Genomic DNA, 17,857 nt, shown 5'->3' with positions numbered 1-17,857 from the left:
TCCCAGCCTGGCCTGGGGCAGGTCTTGGTAAGGAAAGGGACTGGGTCTCTTGGAGGGATGAAAATGGAAGGAATAGGGCTCTACCTACTCCCTGTCTCCAGCAAATATGTATCAGATACTAATGACATGGCAGGGTGGACCAGGTGCTGGGACAATGGCAAGTGAGACCAGACGACACTGGTCTCGAGGGGGGAAGTGGGCACACTTGACTGATCGCAGAACAGGGAATCGTCACAGTCTGGGCTAAGAGCACTGAAGAGAAGGAGTGCGTTTTCTATGAGGCTATAACAAGAGATTGGGATCCAGAGGAGTGGACAAGGATCCCGGGAAAGTGGTGCTTGAGCTGAAATCTGAACAGAGCGTGGGTGTGTTAGCCAGAGAGGGGCCAGTGGGGAGGGGGAGAGCAGGTGACGAGCGTGAGGCGAGAAGGAGGGTCAGAAAGATGGCCAGTGTGGTGGAGGGTGGGGCAGTCGGGAGGGAAAAGAGAGATGGGACAGGTGGGCAAGAGGCCCAACCACAAGCCCATGGCAGTTGATTCCAAGAGCATTAGGAAGCCATTGAAAGCTTACACAGGGGACCCTGTGTCCCTGTTCATGGAGTTCACTCTGGATGGAGTAGGGGGCATGTGTGGACCAAAAGAAATTGGTTAGAGGCTACCATGCTCACCCAAGCCAAAGACTGATGGAAGCTGGACTGAGGGATGGTGGGAGAGGCGGAGAGAAACGAAACTGGGAAGGCGCAAGCAACACAATTAGGTAACAAGCCAGCCATGCTCAGGGGCCTGGATGAGAGCAGCAACACGTACCTGAGTGGGTGATGGGAAGAGTCTGAGACCAGTGGTCCAGGGACAGGTGGTTGTGGGGCGTGAAAATCACAGCATATTGAATCCGAAACGCCCTTACAATATTTTGAAGGCCACTAGATAAATGGGGCCGGAGCTCAGAGGAAGGTTTAGCTGGAGATAGGAATTTAGGAGGGATCCATGTAGAACTGGGGACTTCCCTAATAGCCCAGTTGGTAAAGAATCCGCCTACAATGCAGGAGACCCCAGTTTGATTTCTGGGTCAGGAAGATCTGCTGGAGAAGGGATAGGCTACCCTCTCCAGTATTCTTGGGGTTCGTGGTAGTGCAGCTGGTAAAGAATGTGCGAGACCTGGATTTGATCCCTGGGTTGGGAAGATCCCCTGAGGAAGGGAAAGGCTACCCATTCCAGTATTCTGGCCTGGAGAATTCCATGGACTGTATAGTCCATGGGGTAGCAAAGAGTGGGACCCGATTGAGCGACTTTCACTTTCACTTTCGTGTAGAACTGAAGTCGTGAGTGAGTATGGATGACACGGCTTGGGGCTGGGGAGTCTCCTGGCGTGGAGGCGGCACCGACAGAGGGAAATCCCGGAGAGCAGGATGCCACGGAAGCAGCCGGAAGTGCTTTCCTCTGTTCAAGAAGGGAAGGCGGCTCTGAGAGATGAGATGAGATGCGAACCGAGGAGCGGCCTTTGGGTTTCGTGACGTGGGGCTGTGTGTGACCCCGGGGCTGTCTGGGTGGGAGCCACGGGTGAGCGGAGGATGAGGAGTAGAGGTGGCAAGCCAGACCTCTCTTCTGAGTTCCGCTCAAGACCACCCAGCCCTGAGCGCCACGCAGAGCACGTTAGCTCCGCCCCGTCGCGTGGCGGGACCCCTTGCTGCCTTTATCCTCTGTGCCCTAACTACCACCATTCTCTTGCACCCTAGGAGGCAGCTGGGGTCAAGTCTCTGTGTTTCCGCTGGGGAAACAGGCTTGGCAAGGTTGAGGCGTTTGTCCGAGGTCAGGCTGCCGGGAGCGCGTGCTGTGGCCCCTGCCCGCGAGCCGGCGCGTCCTGCGCGTGCCCGGGCCGCCTGTCCAGGGCCAGCGCGCCCGCCCCCGCGCTCCCCGCGCCAGCGTGCCAGCCCCCGCCCTCCCCGCGCCGGCCCCCCAGGACCCACCTTGTCCCTGTGCTCCATCTCCAGGGAGATGTCCGAGGGGGACGTCTTCTCGCTCTGCTCCCCATAGACCAGTGAGGTCAGGCTGCCGGCCAGGAAAGGGGAGGTGGACAAGGAGAGGAGGCTCTTAGGCGCCTGCCTCGCTGTCTTGCCCACTCCCAGGGCCCCTCCCACCAGGAGCAGACACACCAGCTCTGGGCATTTTGGGGAATCATGATCCAGACTGTCTGAGACCTGAGAAGAGTGGCCTTGGGTCCAGAGAGGGCTGCCCTCCGGAAGTCACCTCTGTGCTGGGAGGGACGAGCGGGGTGGGGGTGGTAATGAGATGCCACCTGCTGACACCTGTGCAGCTTGGGCACGGGTCAGGGCCGTGTCCTGGTCACGGCAGCACATGCCCCGAGGAAGCTGGATCCCCACCCCAGCCCCTCCTCACCTGTCGTTGTGTATCAGCAGAGCCAGGCGCCCGTAGTCCCATGCGGCTTTCCGGAGGAAGGAATAAACCAAGACGATGACCTGCGGGCCAGGAAAGGGGCAAGAGTGTTCACACACTCCTTCCCCTCGACTCACCCCTACATTCCCAAGGGTGAGGGCCCCAAGGGCTCCCCTCTGGGTGGCCAGCTCTGTCAGGGTAGGGGTCATGCCTTTTTCAAGGCCCAGTGCCCAGCAGCATCCTGGCACAGAGGGGTTGCTCAGAGTTGGTTGAATGAAGATGGCACGTTTAGAACAATGAACGAGAGGTCTCCTTGAAGAAACCATCAAGGGGCCAGATGGGAAGCTCAACGGCACTGGCCAAGGGGGGACCTTCGGATAAGGGTGCAAGAAAGAGAATCAGGGATTTGGCTGTACCCAAAGACCCCTCTTCTCCAAGGTGCACCCGCCCTGGGCCACCCTGGGCAGGCTGACCTTCAGATGGTTCCCGCCGCTGTGGCTGGTGGGACACAGCTACAGATAGCTGGGGCCCCTTGTATCCCTTGGGAAAGCTGGACCATGTGCCCCGGTGAGACCCCTCTGGTTTGCCCTTCGCAGTGCCCAGCACTCACCACCCACAAGATGATGTTGAGGAACAAAACAGTAGGGATGCCCCCAAAGGGCTGCCCCTTTAGGACAGTGTTCCGAGAGTTGAAGCAGTCGTCCACCGTGAAGTTCCGGGACTTTCCCACCATGTTCAGGCTGCTCGGCAAGACAGTCATCCTGGGAGGCTCCCTGCTGGAGAGGGGTCCCCAGGTCAGACTCGAGGTCCCCCTCCCCCAAACTGTGCAAGATACAGAAGCCTGTCGGGGAGCTGGGAGGGGTACGCTGAGCTTATAACTGGTCAAGGCAAGCTCAGCCCTCAGACGGCACGCAGGCCTGTCCTGTAAGAGACCAACTTCCTCAAACCCAGGGCCGAGATGGCAGAATAGCCCAGATACATTGGTAAATGCACATCCGGTGGGCCTTCCTACTTCCACCTCTGTGATGTTTTTCTTGAACAAACCTCACAAAGGTCTCAGGGAGAAAATATTCAGTTTAGAGGATGGAACCACCGCATCACGGGACACCCGTGCAGACAGGGCCATTAACGATCGTCTTTATCATCTTACGACTCTCTGGTCCAGTTTCCAGGGAAGGCAAATCACTTCTAAGACTAATTAATGTAAGAATGTGGAGTACCTGGCACACCACAGGGACTCGCTATTTCACCTCGAACTTGACCAGAGAGATCAACACCCCTTCAGGGTCGGGAGCCAATGCAGTAAGCCTGAGACTCAGATGCAGGGTTCACGGTCAGGGTCATCCGCATTCTTCAGGCCTAGGTAAGAGGGGAAAGTGTGAGTGAAAACTGGAGGGAACCGGCAGCTGCTTGGACATATCACTTGTTTTGGCTCCAGACTACTACATCACACCCTAGAGATTCTTCACTCCCATTCAAGAAAAGCAGGCTGGTTCATTCAACAAATATTTGGTGAACAACTGCTTTGTGCTAGACTAATAGTAAGACCAAAAAAAAAAAAAACCCTCCCTTATGGAATTCTTGTGGGGAGTGACAGTTCAGGGGTGGGAGTGAGATTAGGATTATAAAGAGGGTGATTAGGGAAGGCCTCACAAAGAGGATGCCGTCTGAATAAAGACTTGAAGAGGGAGCAGACCATCCAGCTGTGTGGGAAGGGTGCTGCAGGCAGAGCAAAAGCCTGGGGTTGGTGGATGGAGTGGCAGGGGTTGGGTTGGGGGGTGTCGTGTGGTGGTGGAAGCTTGCCTGGAGCGAGGAAGAGTTAAGGGGCCAGTGTGGCTGGACAGGGGAGAGTGAAGGGCATGGGGGTGCCTGAACAAAAGAGGGACATGAAGTGACTCATAGTTTAAAGGGGTCACTTGTACTAAGACTAAATGGGGGTGAGGGCAAGTAGAGGGGGTCAGCTGGGAGGAATTTGTGGCAAGCCAGGCAAGAGATCTTTCTGGGAAAGATTGAAGGCGAGAGGAGAAGGGGACAACAGAGGACTAGATGGTTGGATGGCATCACCGACGCAATGAACATGAGTTTGAGTAAACTCCAGGAGTTGGTGATGGACAGGGAGGCCTGGCATGCTGCAGTCCATGGGGTCGCAAAGAGTTGGACCCGACTGAGTGACTGAACTGAACTGAATCGAGGCAAGAGATAGTGGAAGCCTGGACTGGGATGGGAGCCGTGAATCAGTGAGAAGAGGGTCAGACTTTGGAAATATTTTGAAGGTAGAGCCAACCAGATTTGCTGATAGACTGCATAAGGAGCATGAAACAGAGGAGTCCAGGATGACTAAGGCTTGTGGACTAAGCAACTGGAAAACTGGAGGTGCTGTTATTGGATGGGAAAGACAGGACGTGCTGGGTGGGAGGTGCAGGGCGGGGGGGCTGGGAGCTGGGTCGTGGACACGCTGGGCAGGCGGTGGGCTGTGTGTCTGCAATGCAGAGCAGCGATTGGAAACATGACATGGGAGTGGCCGGTATGGAGACAGATGTTGGGTTTTCCTACTTACTGCTCGCCTGTCTGCTTAATTTGCCCACCATTTTATTACCCCAGGTCACTGGTTAACACATTCACACTAACGTGTTTAGCCAAATGTACAATTATTAATAGTTTATATTGAGCACAATATATTTTAAAGAGTAAGCCATCTGCTGGAGAGTCAGAGTAGAAGCTATGGCATTCCTGCGGTCTCTTGGCGGATGGGGCCGACATCTCAGCCTTCGCGGGCTCTAGGTCAGCTGCGGCATGAAATGACAGTTCTGCCGGTGGCCACTAGGGGGAGCCCTTGTTGAGGAAGCAGGTGGAAAAAGGAGGCAGGCACGTCCATTAAGTTTGAAGGCCTAGGGGAGAGATTTTGCCTACTTGAATCAGTTCTCCAGGGAGCCTCCCAGTCAGGCCTGGCGGCCCAACTCAGCCACGGGTGTGCTGCAAAGAACAGACGCAGTGGCGAGTCCCCCAGACTTAGGAACCCAGGCTGTCTTTGCTGGTGGCACCCTCCCCCAGGCCCCTTCTCCTCCCCTTTAAGCTCCAGATGCTCTTTCTTTATCATACATGTGTTTCACAAGTAATTTTTCACCGTCTTGCTTGTTTTTTTCATTTTTGTCACAGTATCTTTTGAAGCACCAAAGTCAAAAATTTTGACAGTCCAATGTATCAAATTTTCTTTTATGGGTCATGCTTTTGGTACTGTGTCTAAGAAATCTCTGCTTAACCCAAAATCTTAAAGATTTTCCTTGATGTTTCTCTCTCTTAGAGTTTCTGCTCTTACGTCAAAATCTGTGATCCATTTTGAGTTAATTTTTGCATATGGTGTGAAGTAAGGGTCTAAGCTCATTTGGGGGAGTATGTGGCTGTCCAGTTGCCCAGCACCTTTAAAAGGAGGGGAATAATTTATAAGCCCTTTTCTGGGCTGTCTGGGGACTGGAACCAGGCCAAGGATGTGAAAGAGCTTGGTGAGCTGCTGTCCAACCACAAGGACTCAAGACTGTTATTATTTGGTTGATACTGTGTGTGATGAGCCCAGGAAGGGATCACTGGGCTGTGAAGAGCTCTGGTTCCCATCTGGATCTAAGAAGGTTTTGAGTTCTGGATGCTTTCTTTTTACTCATCAACTCCCACTACGTTAGTCTCTCTTATTCCGAAAGAACCGCCCCCTTTCTCCCTCCGTTTCAACCTTCCAAAAAGAAGGACTGCATACTTACTATAAGCCAGGCATCATGCCAGGCTCTAGAAGCCTGGCAGACATGGCTCCCACCTGCATGAGGCTCCTAGACTCACTGGGGCGACACAAGCACGCAAGGCATAGTCTCTGAACTCCAGCACTCTCCTAGCCCGGGGCCATGGGGAGGACTCGCCAAGGAGTCTACACAACCTTCTGTGGGAAAGTGACCTCTGTGCCTGAAAGCACAGTGCGGTGGGGAAGCGTGGGCAGAAGAAACCGAATTGGCAAAGATGCGGAGCGGAGACAGAGCACGGAGGTTTGGGAAAGTGAAAATGAACACTCGCGGCTGCAGTGTCAGATGGGTCGCCGGTCTGTTCTTTCATTTGTTCATTCATTCATTCAACATGAATTCATTGAGCATCTACTCTCGCCAGGCCCTGTGCAGACTCTGGAAGTACAAACATACGTTCCTCCTCTTTAGGGAGTTCACAGCCTTTGGGATCTGGGGAGAGGCCTGGCCCAGACTGCTATTCTGCCTGGGAGGACCCAGCTACAAGGTTCTAGCTTCTAAATGTAGAGTGGGGTGGAATCTAGCCAGCAAGGTTGGGTCAGGTGCGGGCTTTCAGCTTATCTGCAGCCCAGCCTTAAGGGGAGGTGAGGAAGGAAACGAGAGAAGACAGCCTCACCCCCACCTCACTACAGTCCTCAGCTCTCTCAGCAGCAAGCAGACACAGTAATGAGGGAGGCTGTTGCATTGCCATGGAAACACAGAGTAGCACCCAACCTTTTCTCCTCACCCCTACACCAAGCCTGGACCTTCGTCCTCCCTTCTTTCCAGAAGGCGAGCATTCTGGAGGTAGAGCTAGCTCTTGTGTGTGAAAAAGAGGACAGGCTGTTTTCTGGCAATCTGAGCATCAGCCCCCAAAATAATAAAACTTGAAATCCGAGGGTGTTAAAAGGAGCACAGAGCAGGGCACCAATTTGCCTGGTGCAGCAGGCATCAAGGAACTCTTCTCTTTGAGCATGAATTTCATAGCAGAGCACAGGGATGCTGGCTATTCAGGGCATCTCTCTGGAGCTAGATTGCCTCGGCTTAAGTCCCAGAACCACACTTGCTAGCTGTGTGACCCTGGACAGTGACTTCATCACTCTGAGCCTCAGTTTCCAAATCTGGAAAGTGGGGATAATAAGAGAACTGCCTCTCAGGGTTACTGTGAAGATGAAATAAGATAATTTGCACAAAGCCCTTCATATGGTGCTTGGGAATCTATGCGCTCAACATGAGCCAGCACCAAGATCACTGTCATTAGCTTATTTGTGAGATGAGTGGCCCAGACTGGACCATTCCCAGTCTCCTTCCCCCTACTCTGCTCTGCAACAGGCAAAAGGAGAGATGGAGAGTGAGAGAAGGACTTTACTGGACTCTCAAACTGCAGCCTGTGGGTGGTGCTGCTTCTGCTCTTCCTGGACATGAAAAGTAAATGTCAGCCCTGCTTTTTGGACCCGGTGGGGCAGCAAGAGAGGATGTTAAGGTTGGCTGGTGAGTTGGGAGTCTCAGGTCTCTTCAGTTGCACATTTTATCTGATAGGGAAGTGTGAGGCCTTCCTCGCATCCCATTTCTGCCCCACCCTAAAATAGCTACTTCTAGCTTTATTGACTACGCCAAAGCCTTTGACTGTGTAGATCACAACAAACTGGAAAATTCTTCAAGAGATGGAAACACGAGACCACCTTACCTGCCTCCTGAGAAATCTGTATGCAAGTCAAGAAGCAACAGTTAGAACCAGACGTGGAACAATGGACTGGTTCCAAATTGGGAAAGGAGTACGTCAAGGCTGTATGTTGTGACCCTGCTTATTTAACTTATATGCAGAGTACATCATGCGAAATGCCAAGCTGGATGAAGCACAAGCTGGGATCAGATTGCTGGGAGAAATATCAATAACCTCAGATATGCAGATGACACCACCTTTATGGCAGAAAGCAAAGAGGAACTAAAGAGCCTCTTGATGAAGGTGAAAGAGGAGAGTGAAAAAGTTGGCTTTTAAAATTCAACATTCAGAAAACTAAGATCATGGCATCCAATTCCATCACTTCATGGCAAATAGATGGGGAAACAGTGGAGACAGTGAGAGACTTTATTTTGGGGGGCTCCAAAATCAATGCAGATGTGACTGCAGCCATGAAATTACAAGATGCTTGCTCCTTGGAAGAAAAGCTATGATCAACCTAGACAGCATATTAAAAATCAGAGACATTACTTTGCCTACAAAGGCCCATCTAGTCAAAGCTATGGTTTTTCCAAAGTCATGTATGGATGTGAGAGTTGGACTATAAAGAAAGCTGAGCACTGAAGAAGTGATGCTTTTGAACTGTGGTGTTGGAGAAGACTCTTGAAAGTCCCTTGGACTGCAAGAAATTCCAACCAGTCCATCCTGAAGGAAATCAGTCCTGAATAGTCATTGGAAGGACTGATGCTGAAGCTGAAACTCCAATATTCTGGCCACCTGATGGCGAAGAGCTGACTCATTTGAAATGCTGGGAAAGATTGAAGGCAGGAGGAGAAGGAGACAACAGAGGATGAGATGGTTGGATGGCAAGACCGATGCAAAGGACATGAGTTTGAGTAAACTCTGGGAGCTGGTGATGGACAGGAAAGCCTGGTGTGCTGAGATCCATGGGGTCACAAAGTGTCGGACACAACTGAGCAACTGAACTGAGTTGAGTCTCCGGTGGCACCAGCTGGAGGCTCAGCAGTCCGAGGCCTCAGCAGAGTTGAACTGGCTTTGTCTTTATAACTCCTCTTGCCCATTCTAGGCTTCTAGACCTGGCCTGCTTTCAGCTCCTGCTGTCCCAACTAGCCAGGCCAGCACCTTCCGCCATGGTTTCTTCCAGGAGAACTGGCCATCTCAAGGCCAAGTCTTCTGTGTGTGCTCAGTCGCTCAGTTGTGTCCAGCTCTTTGTGACCCCATAGACTATAGCCCGCCAGGCTCCTCTATCCATGGGATTTCCCAGGTGAGAAAACTGGAGTGGATTGCCATTCCCTTCTCCAGAGGATCTTCCTGACCCAGGGATCAAAGTCATGTCTCTATGTCTCCTGCATTGGCAGACGGGTTCTTTACCACTAGTGCTCCCTGGGAAGCCCCAAGTCTTCTGTGGTTGAGCTCAAATCCCAGAGTTTAGCTGATTCAGGAAGCCTTAGAAGGGGCCAGTCTTATTAATGGCTAACATTTATTGAGCACTTATTATAGGAAAATAATACCAGCTCATGTAATCCTCAGAAGTACCCAAAGATACTAGAATCACCCCTAGATGAAATAGAAAGTTAAGGCTCAGAGAGGTTAAATAACTCACCCAAGGTCATGATGCTGGTAAGTGGCAGACCTGGCCCTTGAACCCAGGCAGTTCATAACCCTCTGCTCTGATACCCCCAGGCCCTCTGGGCCTCTGCTGGGCTGCAGAGCTGGGCAGGAGTCAAGGGGAGGGAATGACTTTGTTTAAGCCCTCATCTAGAGATGGAGCCTTTCCCAGTCTCTCAGGGTGGGGCAGAGGAAGGTACTGTGGACTGAGGGATCCCAGGAGAGCTGGGCTCTAGGCCACCTGTGGGCACATGTCTTCCCTGTTCTGGCCTCCTGTCTGTAAGATGAGGGGTTTGGTTGGGAGGTCTCTGAGGACCAGGCTGGAGCCAGGATCCCAGGCGTCCCAGAGGCGCAGCCAACACCCACACAGCCGGCAGCCTGAGCTGACTCTGCTCCGCTGTCCCCATGAGTTCTCAGGAACTGGTCCACAGGGCTTGGCCACTGATTTGTAGATGAGAATTACTGCAGCCACTCGCAGTGTCCGAGGGGAAGGAGCTGTGGATAGGGAGCTGCCCAATCCTGTCCCCCAGGCCTTTCCGCACCAGAGCACACGAAGCCACAGAGCATGCCCTGCACCCTCCTGCCATCTGGCCTTCTCAGCCTCTTCAATAATTCAACACCTTCTGTTCATAACAAGAAAGACTATTTTCCATGGTTCTGAACTTAAAAAACAAAACAAAAAAACAACATGGCATTCCTGGCCTTGGGCACGGGTCCCATTTCCCCTCCTCTCTGGGTCTTTCCTTATATCCCGTCCCTGCCCTCCACCCTCAGATTCTGTCCCCACCCCCACCCTTCCAGGACAAAAGCTCAGGTTCACTCTCACCGCTGGGGGGTTCCTCTGGGGGACAGGGAGGAGGGGAGGTGGCTGTTACAGTGAAGGTTCCGATTCACATCTCTCCCTCCCCGCCATGCCAGCTGGCTATGACTCTTCCCCTAAATGTCAGTAAGTCCTTCCTTGTTCTGAACTGCCCTTGAGTCTCCTCATATCTTCACAGCTAAGGTTGGACTTCCCTGGTGGCTCAGACGGTAAAAGCATCTGCCTGCAATGTGGGAGACCCGGGTTCGATCCCTCCATCAGGAAGATTCCCCTGGAGAAGGAAATGGTGACCCACTCCACTACTCTTGCCTGGAAAATTCCATGGATGGAGGAGCCTGGTGGGCTGCAGTCCCTGGGGTTGCATAGAGTCAGACACGACTGAGTGATTTCACTAAGGATGGTTTGCCCAACATTACACATAAAGAAAATGGGTCAGCAGCAAGCTAAGAGATTTGCCTAAGGGTGGGGAAGTTGGGCTTCCCAGATGGCGTTAGTGGTATAGAACCAGCCTGACAATGCAGGAAGAGATACAGGTTCGATCCCTGGGTCAGGAAGATCCCCTGGGGAAGGGACTAGCAACGCACTCCAGTATTCTTGCCTAGAGAATCCCACGGACAGAGAAGCCTGGTGGGCGATGGGCCACAAAGAATCAGACACGACTGAAGCCACTTAGCATGCACACACAGGGAAGCTGGTAGATTTGGGATCAGAACTTGAGTTTTCTGGCTCCCCATTCAACACTTTTGGGCATGGACCAGTGATGCTCAGCCTGGGGTGGTGGACACTGGAATTACCCAGTAGGTGTTAAGTAGATCCAGAAGACTCACGCTGCACTCCAGACTTCAGATATGAGAATCTCCAGTCAATTTTTATGTGCAGCCAAGAAAGACAAACAGCAGCTTAAGATTTCTAGGGTTATTTGATCTAGATAAGGGGTTCTTGAAGATCTAAAAGGTTTTGTGACTCCCCCTAAATAAGCAATGAGGATGAGGAGGTTTGGGGATAAAGGACTGCAGCTAGTGTCCCTAAAGTTGTGTTGCTGTGGGGCAGCTCATGAGACTGGTCCTTATATTCATCTCTCAGGAGATCTCCCTTCCCCCCTCCCAGCTTGTTCTGAGTCAGTGGAACGTTCACCAGAAATCTAAAGAGACCCGCACCACCTCTTCCTTTGAATCCCCAAACTCTTGCATTTCTCCCTGGGTCAGAGGTCAGTGGCCTGGCCACTTCTTCCTGGGCAAGAATACTGGTGTGGTGCCATTTCCTTCTCCAGGGGATCTTCCTGACACAGGGATTGAACCCAGGTCTCCCACACTGCAGGCAGACTCTTTACTGTCTGAACCACCAACAAACATAATTACATCTATCCTGCCTATATCAGAGTCGTTATGAAGATTGCTTAAAGGAGACAGTACATGGAGACATTTTTATAAACTATAAGTACCCCAAATGGGGTTGCTGCCTTTGCTATCCTCTTTCTAGGATTAAGGTCAGCCTCCATTCAGAAGCTCCTGAATGGTCCCCTCCATCACCCCTGTAGCCAGCAGCCCCAGCGTGGGGTGAGTGGGTTGGGGTCTCTCCCGCTAAGAGCAGAAGCGCACTCTGCACCACGGACAGCACCATACCAGGCCACTCTTTTCTGGGGCTGCTTCTCTCTGCCAGGGTCCTGTGAGCAGTGCTCGACAATACTCCTGGCCCAATAATAATGCCAGAAAACAGCTACTGAATGAGTTCTGTGTGCCAGGCACTGTGCCAATTCTCTTAATGCATCAACTGGGTTAACAACAAACGTATCAGATTGCCTGTTGGGTACGGTCAATGGCCTTCAGCACCCATTCCCTCCTCTTTCCAGTATACCTTCCTATATTGCAGAAGCTAGGAAGCTGAAAACTACATTTACAACACTCCCTTGCAGCTGGGGTTTTAAATAGAGATTGAATTCCATCGATTTATATGCACTGGAGATAGATTTATAAGGCCTGCTGCCCTTGCTGCGTTCTGCTGACAAACAACGTTGAGGAGGGGAAGGAGTTCTCTGTAGCAGATCAATGCCCAGATCAATGCTCCCAGGGAGGAGGGGCGAGAAGACACCCTGGGGTAGGTTGCAGAGGCTCCTAGGTCCTGGCTTGCAAGAAAGAGAACACAGAATTCATGGCTCCGGTAGTCCCATCTTGGCTGTGGCTCAGAAGCAGTTAAATCAGCTCTGCTCTGTTTTGAAGACCCAGGTTCTAGCGTTAGAATTACAGAGTATGTAATTCTCTGGTTTAAATTCTGTTTGCTTAAGGTTTGCTTAAGGTTCTTAGAGTGGTTTTTGCTTTCTGTGCTAATGATGGGGAGGCACTATTATTACCCCATCTTGGGCATAGAGAAGTTAAGTGATGGCCGAGTTCAGGTGAGCAGTGGGACCTGAGCCCAGGGCAGCTGACTCCCCAGCCCCCTTACCAACCATTTTTCCATGTGCCACCCCCAAGACAGTGAACTCCAGCAAACATCCCAGGAAATAGGAACAAAGCTTCTAGGAGGCTAAAGACAGAAGCTAAGTGTAGAAGAGAAAAAGCTGACAAAGAATCCCAGGGATGAACTCCAGGCCCAAGTGGACACAGCCCATGACAAATCCTCAGAAGGAGGGGGAGGAGAGGACACGGATGTTTGTGGAGGGCCAGATGGGGCCACCACGCATGCCTCACAAGCCAGGTCAGAGGTGGCAGCCTAAAAGGTGGATATCGGTAGCCCCATTCTCCAGGTAGAGAAACTGAGGCTCACAGGGGTCAAGCAATGGGCCTAAAGCTACACAGCTGAGGAGAGGCAGAGGCAGAATTGACATCTAAAGGGTCTGGTTCCACCGCATCACATGACCTCTGAAGGAACCATGTGAGCAGAGAGCTGCCTGGCCCATTTGGGGAAGGCTGTATTTCTGGGCTTCAAGAAGGCAGCACCCCACTCCCCAACCCAGGATCTCTACTACATCCCAGGGGCTCTCCTCTAACCAGGAGGAAAGGCTGCCGGGGTAGAGGGGGCTGGAGTGCAGCCAGGGGAGACCGTAGCCTCTTGGACCTGAGGTGCAAGCTGAGTGTGCCGGCTCCCCCTTCACTGCCTTCCCTCTGGGTGCTCCCCCACCCTGCATGAGTCCCTCTGCTTGCTGGGAAATTTCCTTCCCTTGCCCCCCAGACTGCACCCGTACCCAGAGCCCACGCTTTTTTGCCTACGGCCCAGAAGTCAGTAAGCCTCCGTAACTGTGTCCAAACAGGGTTGGAGGCAGGGGAGAGGCAGCAGTGGGAACGACATCAAGACTCTGCCCCTGGGAGCTGGGCGGTGACAGGCACACACCGGGAGAAGGAGGGACAATGCCCTACTTGTGCTGAAAACACAAAGTAGGGAGTGAAGACAGCAGGCTATAATGATGGTGAACTAGATGATTTCAGTTCAAAAAGAAAGGCAGGGGCGGGGTATAAAAAACCAAACTTGTACCTGTAGAAAAAAGACCAGCTATCTCTGGGTGGTGGGACTATTTTCTTTTACTAGCATTTGAAAAGTATTTCCTGAATTTGAAAAACCATTAAACATAAGCATATATTATTATTTATAATTAGAAAAAAATCCTATTCAAAAAGGCAGCCTTGGTATTTCTAGGATGTGAGAGTTGGACTATAAAGAAAGCTGAGAGCCGAAGAATTGATGCTTTTGAACTGTGGTGTTGGAGAACTCTTGAGAGTCCCTTGGACTGCAAGGAGATCCAACCAGTCCATCCTTAAGGAAATCAGTCCTGAATATTCATTGGAAGGACTGATGTTGAAGCTGAAACTCCAATACTTTGGCCACCTGATGCAAAGAGCTGACTCTTTTGAAAAGACCCTGATGCTGGGAAAGATTGAAGGAGGGAGGAGAAGGGGATGACAGAGGATGAGATGGTTGGATGGCATCACCGACTCGATGGACATGGGTTTGGGTGGACTCCAGGAGTTGGTGATGGACAGGGAGGCCTGGTGTGCTGCGGTCCATGGGGCCGCAAAGAGTCAGACACGATTGAGCAACTGAACTGAACATACAATCAGCTTCTCCTCATCCTTTGGCATCAAATCCTTTTCCTTCACCACCTTGAGTGGCCTCATCGTGACCAGCTCCCACTCAAGTTTGTCAATGGGGCAGAGAGGGTGGAGAGGGTGCAGGGGCCAGGCCCTTGGGGTGACCCAGGGATTCCTGTGCCAGCTGCCTGCTCAGAAAGAAGAGTGAAGGTGAATCTGAGGCCACTCCTTCCCTGCTCCATCCACAGGGCCTGGCTGGGCCAGGGGCACCATGTGGGCCAAGGTGGCCATTAGCCGCCCCTCCCTCCCCAGGTCAAGAGCTCCTCTGGCAGCTGCGGTGCTGGCCGCATGGTGAAGACCCAGGTGCAGTAACCAGGGAGCGGGGCTCCGTGGTGCCCAGGGCAGCTCTCACCTGAGCAAGTGGGGGCCAGCCTCCCTTCTCAAAGACCCCACATCGATCAATCAGTGGGAGATCAGGACCACTAAGGCCCCAGCAGCGTGACTGGGGGCAGTCTAAACCTAGATCCCCATGGGGAAGGGAATAAAGGAGAGACAGGAGCCTCCTGGGCTGGGCCTGGCCTCTGGACTGTCTCCACGGTACCTGACAGGGGCACACGTTCTTCCAGGTGGCGAAGTGTGTTCACAGTCATCATCCCTCCTGACCCCCAACAGCCTGGTGGCAGCAGAGGTAATGACTGTCCCCATCTGGCCCAAGAGGATGCTGAGGCCCAGAGAGGGTGAGGAGCCTACACAGGGTCACACAGCCCACAGTGGTAAGGCAGATGGAGGCAGGGGTCTGAAGCCAAGACCTGAGATTTTTCCATAGCTCCTTCTGACATCTGAGCTCTTGGCTCCTGGCCTGCTCCAGGCGGAGGCCCCCTTGGCCCCAGGACTCCTCCAGTCTCGTCTCCCTCGTCTCCCCCGTCTCCCAAGAAGGAGCCTCAGCTCCAGTGGTTGGGCAGCCCCGGTCCCTCAAAGGCTTCGGGTTTCTCTGCTCCCTCCACCCCTCTCCTTTGTGGAAAAGCCTCGTGAACCTCCCCACAAAAGGATGCTCCACTGTCAGGCCAGCTCAGCTTCGCTTCCTCCAGGCTCCCTGGGTCTCAGCAAGCTCATCCTCCCTTCATGTACCCTCTCCTGCATTCTCTAAGGCTGGTGGCACTAAGAAGGATGAGATATACCTCTCCTTCCACCAGCCACACTCTAGAAGGGATGTGTCAAAGGCCTTGGCTAAGAGGCAATTATAACATACAGTCTGTAAGAAGGGCTGCCCCGGGGACAGGACTCACTGGGAGGGCTGCGGAGCCCAAATGATGGTGTCCAGGGACCCTTCTAGGACCAGGTGAGCCTTAGTGGTCCTGCAGGTCATGATGGAATCTTCTGAAAGGGCTCTCTGTAGCTCTTCTTGACTTAGCCAACAAGGCCTGCCCATGGCTCCAGATCCGTCTCACCCACCTCTCCCCTCATTTCCACCCCCTGGCCCCTCTGTCTGTCCCTCAGTGCCTGAAGCATGCCACCTTCCCTCCTGCCTTTGCATATGCTAGCCCTCCTACCTGGAGTGTTCCCCCTCGCCCTTGAGTTAACTCATTCTCCCACTAGTTAATCTCAGGTCTATTTCTGCCTCCTTAGCGAACAGCTCCAGTCCAGGTCAAGCCCCAACATCTCATGCTTCAGGGCATCCTGGGAGACAGACAGAGCTTGGTGCTTAGGTGTGGGCCCCTAGTGAGACTGGACTCCTGGGATCCAAACCCTATCTCTGCTACTTACTAGCTCCATGTCTTTAGGCAAATGTCTTAACCTCCCGGGGCCTCAGTTTCCTTATCTGTAAATTGAGGATGTTAATAGCCTCTACCTGACCAGGTGAATGTGAGGATTACATGAACCAATTCACATGAAACACTCAGAACAGTGCCTAGCACACCCCCATGGCTCAGTACAGTGAAGTATTATTTCCTTGTGAGTAACTGGTGCATGCATGCCTGCTCAGTTGCTCAGTCAGGTCTGACTCTTTGGGACTCCATGGACTACAACCCGCCAGGCTCCTCTGTTCATGGAATTCTCCAGGCAAGAATACTGGAGTGGGTTGCCATTTACTCCTCTAGGGGATCTTCCCGACCCTGGGATCGAACCCACATCTCCTGTGTCTCCTGCATTGCGGACAGATTCTTAACCACTGTGCCACCTGGGAAGCCCCCGGGTACCTAGTCCCTCCAATATTTATTCATGGAATGACACAGCAAATGGCTGTCTCCCTTGGCGGATGGAAAGCTCCTTGATGACAGAGCCCAGGGGCTGTATTTGCTCATTATTTTCTCTGCTGTGCTGGGTAGAGCACAGCGCTTTACAAATATTTGTTGAAGAAAGGGATGATCAGCAGCGGAACTAGGGCGGGTCTCATCTGGCCCCGTGATCTCAGACTCAGCATCTTGGCTGGAAGGGCTCTTACAGACCCTCTACCCCAAGCCCCTCCTTCCTCAAATGAGCGAAGGCTGCTGCTGGCTCGCATTTCCGCAGCTTGCAGTCTCACGGGAAGCGCTACGGCTCCACTCGGTCCACCCCCGCCCCCCACCAGGCTCTCCTCATTCAGAGGATCGGGGGAATGATGAAATCTTGGACTGAGGTATCCATTTATGTCAGAAAAAGAAAGTGAAGTCACTCAGTCGTGTCTGACTCTTTGTGACCCCGTGGACTGTAGCCTGCCAGGTTCCTCCGTTTATGAGATTTTCCAGGCAAGAGTACTGGAGTGGGTTGCCATTTTCTTCTCCAGGGGATCTTCCCAACCCAGGGATTGAACCCGGGTCTCCCGCATTGTAAGCAGACGTTTTACTGTCTGAGCCACCAGGATTTAGTGGGGGGGGGGGGGGGGGGGAATGGTGACACGTCATCTGGTATCTGAGTGTTGGGGGGAAACATCCACGCCCTCCGCAACCTGGTGAAGCTGCAGGCTTCAATTCAACCTGAGTTATTGCTGCAGTTTCCGTCTCCGTGGTAACAAGTCCGGACTGAGCTCAGCAGCGGCTGGAACCCCGTCCCCCAAGCTAAGCTGCCTGCAGTGGGGCTCCCTCCTCAGCCTCTTGTCTGATGGGCTCCTCTGCAGTGGACTGGGGGTGGGGGGGCAGCTGGGATGGAGCCATGGCGGAGGAAGGCCCCAGTCCATCTGCATCCGCCCGGGGAGGAAGGTGCCCGACAGCAGGAGCAAGCATGCGGGATGCTACGGGGCGCCGTCCAAGCCCAGCTCCCCCTGCCTTCAGAGGGGTTCTGGTGGTGGACTGTGTCACAGGCTGGCGGGAGGCGGAGAGACCCAAGAATCTTGCAGCCAGGAGGCTGAGCCCTGGCCCACGCAGGCCAACCAGCTGTTGATGATTCGCTGCTGTGCAGACAGAGCCAGGCTTCACTGAATGCCTTGCTCTGCGTCCGGCACTGGACTAGGATGTGGGGAGGACGGCAGGGGGCTCTGCCCCCAGTGGACACCCGGTCAGGCGAGAGCAATCAGAGCAAAGAGGAACCGGTGCCCTGCCCGCGCCTGGACTTTTCTCAGGAAGGAAACTCAAGAAACTCTTGATG

At 53.1% G+C, this 17,857-nt stretch overlaps 1 protein-coding gene across 1 annotated transcript in view; it reads right to left on the bottom strand.

The window, feature by feature from the left end:
- TMEM63C (transmembrane protein 63C) overlaps window positions 1-17,857 on the bottom strand; it is a 75,826-nt gene that overhangs the window by 32,360 nt on the left and 25,609 nt on the right. The window contains exons 3-6 of the mRNA XM_055536448.1: window positions 3,610-3,748; window positions 3,000-3,165; window positions 2,393-2,472; window positions 1,963-2,044 (exon numbers count right to left, since the gene is read on the bottom strand). Coding sequence (XP_055392423.1) covers window positions 1,963-2,044; window positions 2,393-2,472; window positions 3,000-3,149 — 312 coding nt within the window. The 5' untranslated portion in view covers window positions 3,150-3,165; window positions 3,610-3,748. The remainder of the gene's footprint in view (window positions 1-1,962; window positions 2,045-2,392; window positions 2,473-2,999; window positions 3,166-3,609; window positions 3,749-17,857) is intronic.

This window comes from Bubalus kerabau, chromosome 10, assembly GCF_029407905.1.
Source record: "Bubalus kerabau isolate K-KA32 ecotype Philippines breed swamp buffalo chromosome 10, PCC_UOA_SB_1v2, whole genome shotgun sequence".
Lineage (NCBI taxonomy): Eukaryota > Metazoa > Chordata > Mammalia > Artiodactyla > Bovidae > Bubalus > Bubalus kerabau.
Note: the sequence above shows the minus strand (reverse complement) of the source record. Positions and strands in the feature narration are given on the sequence as shown.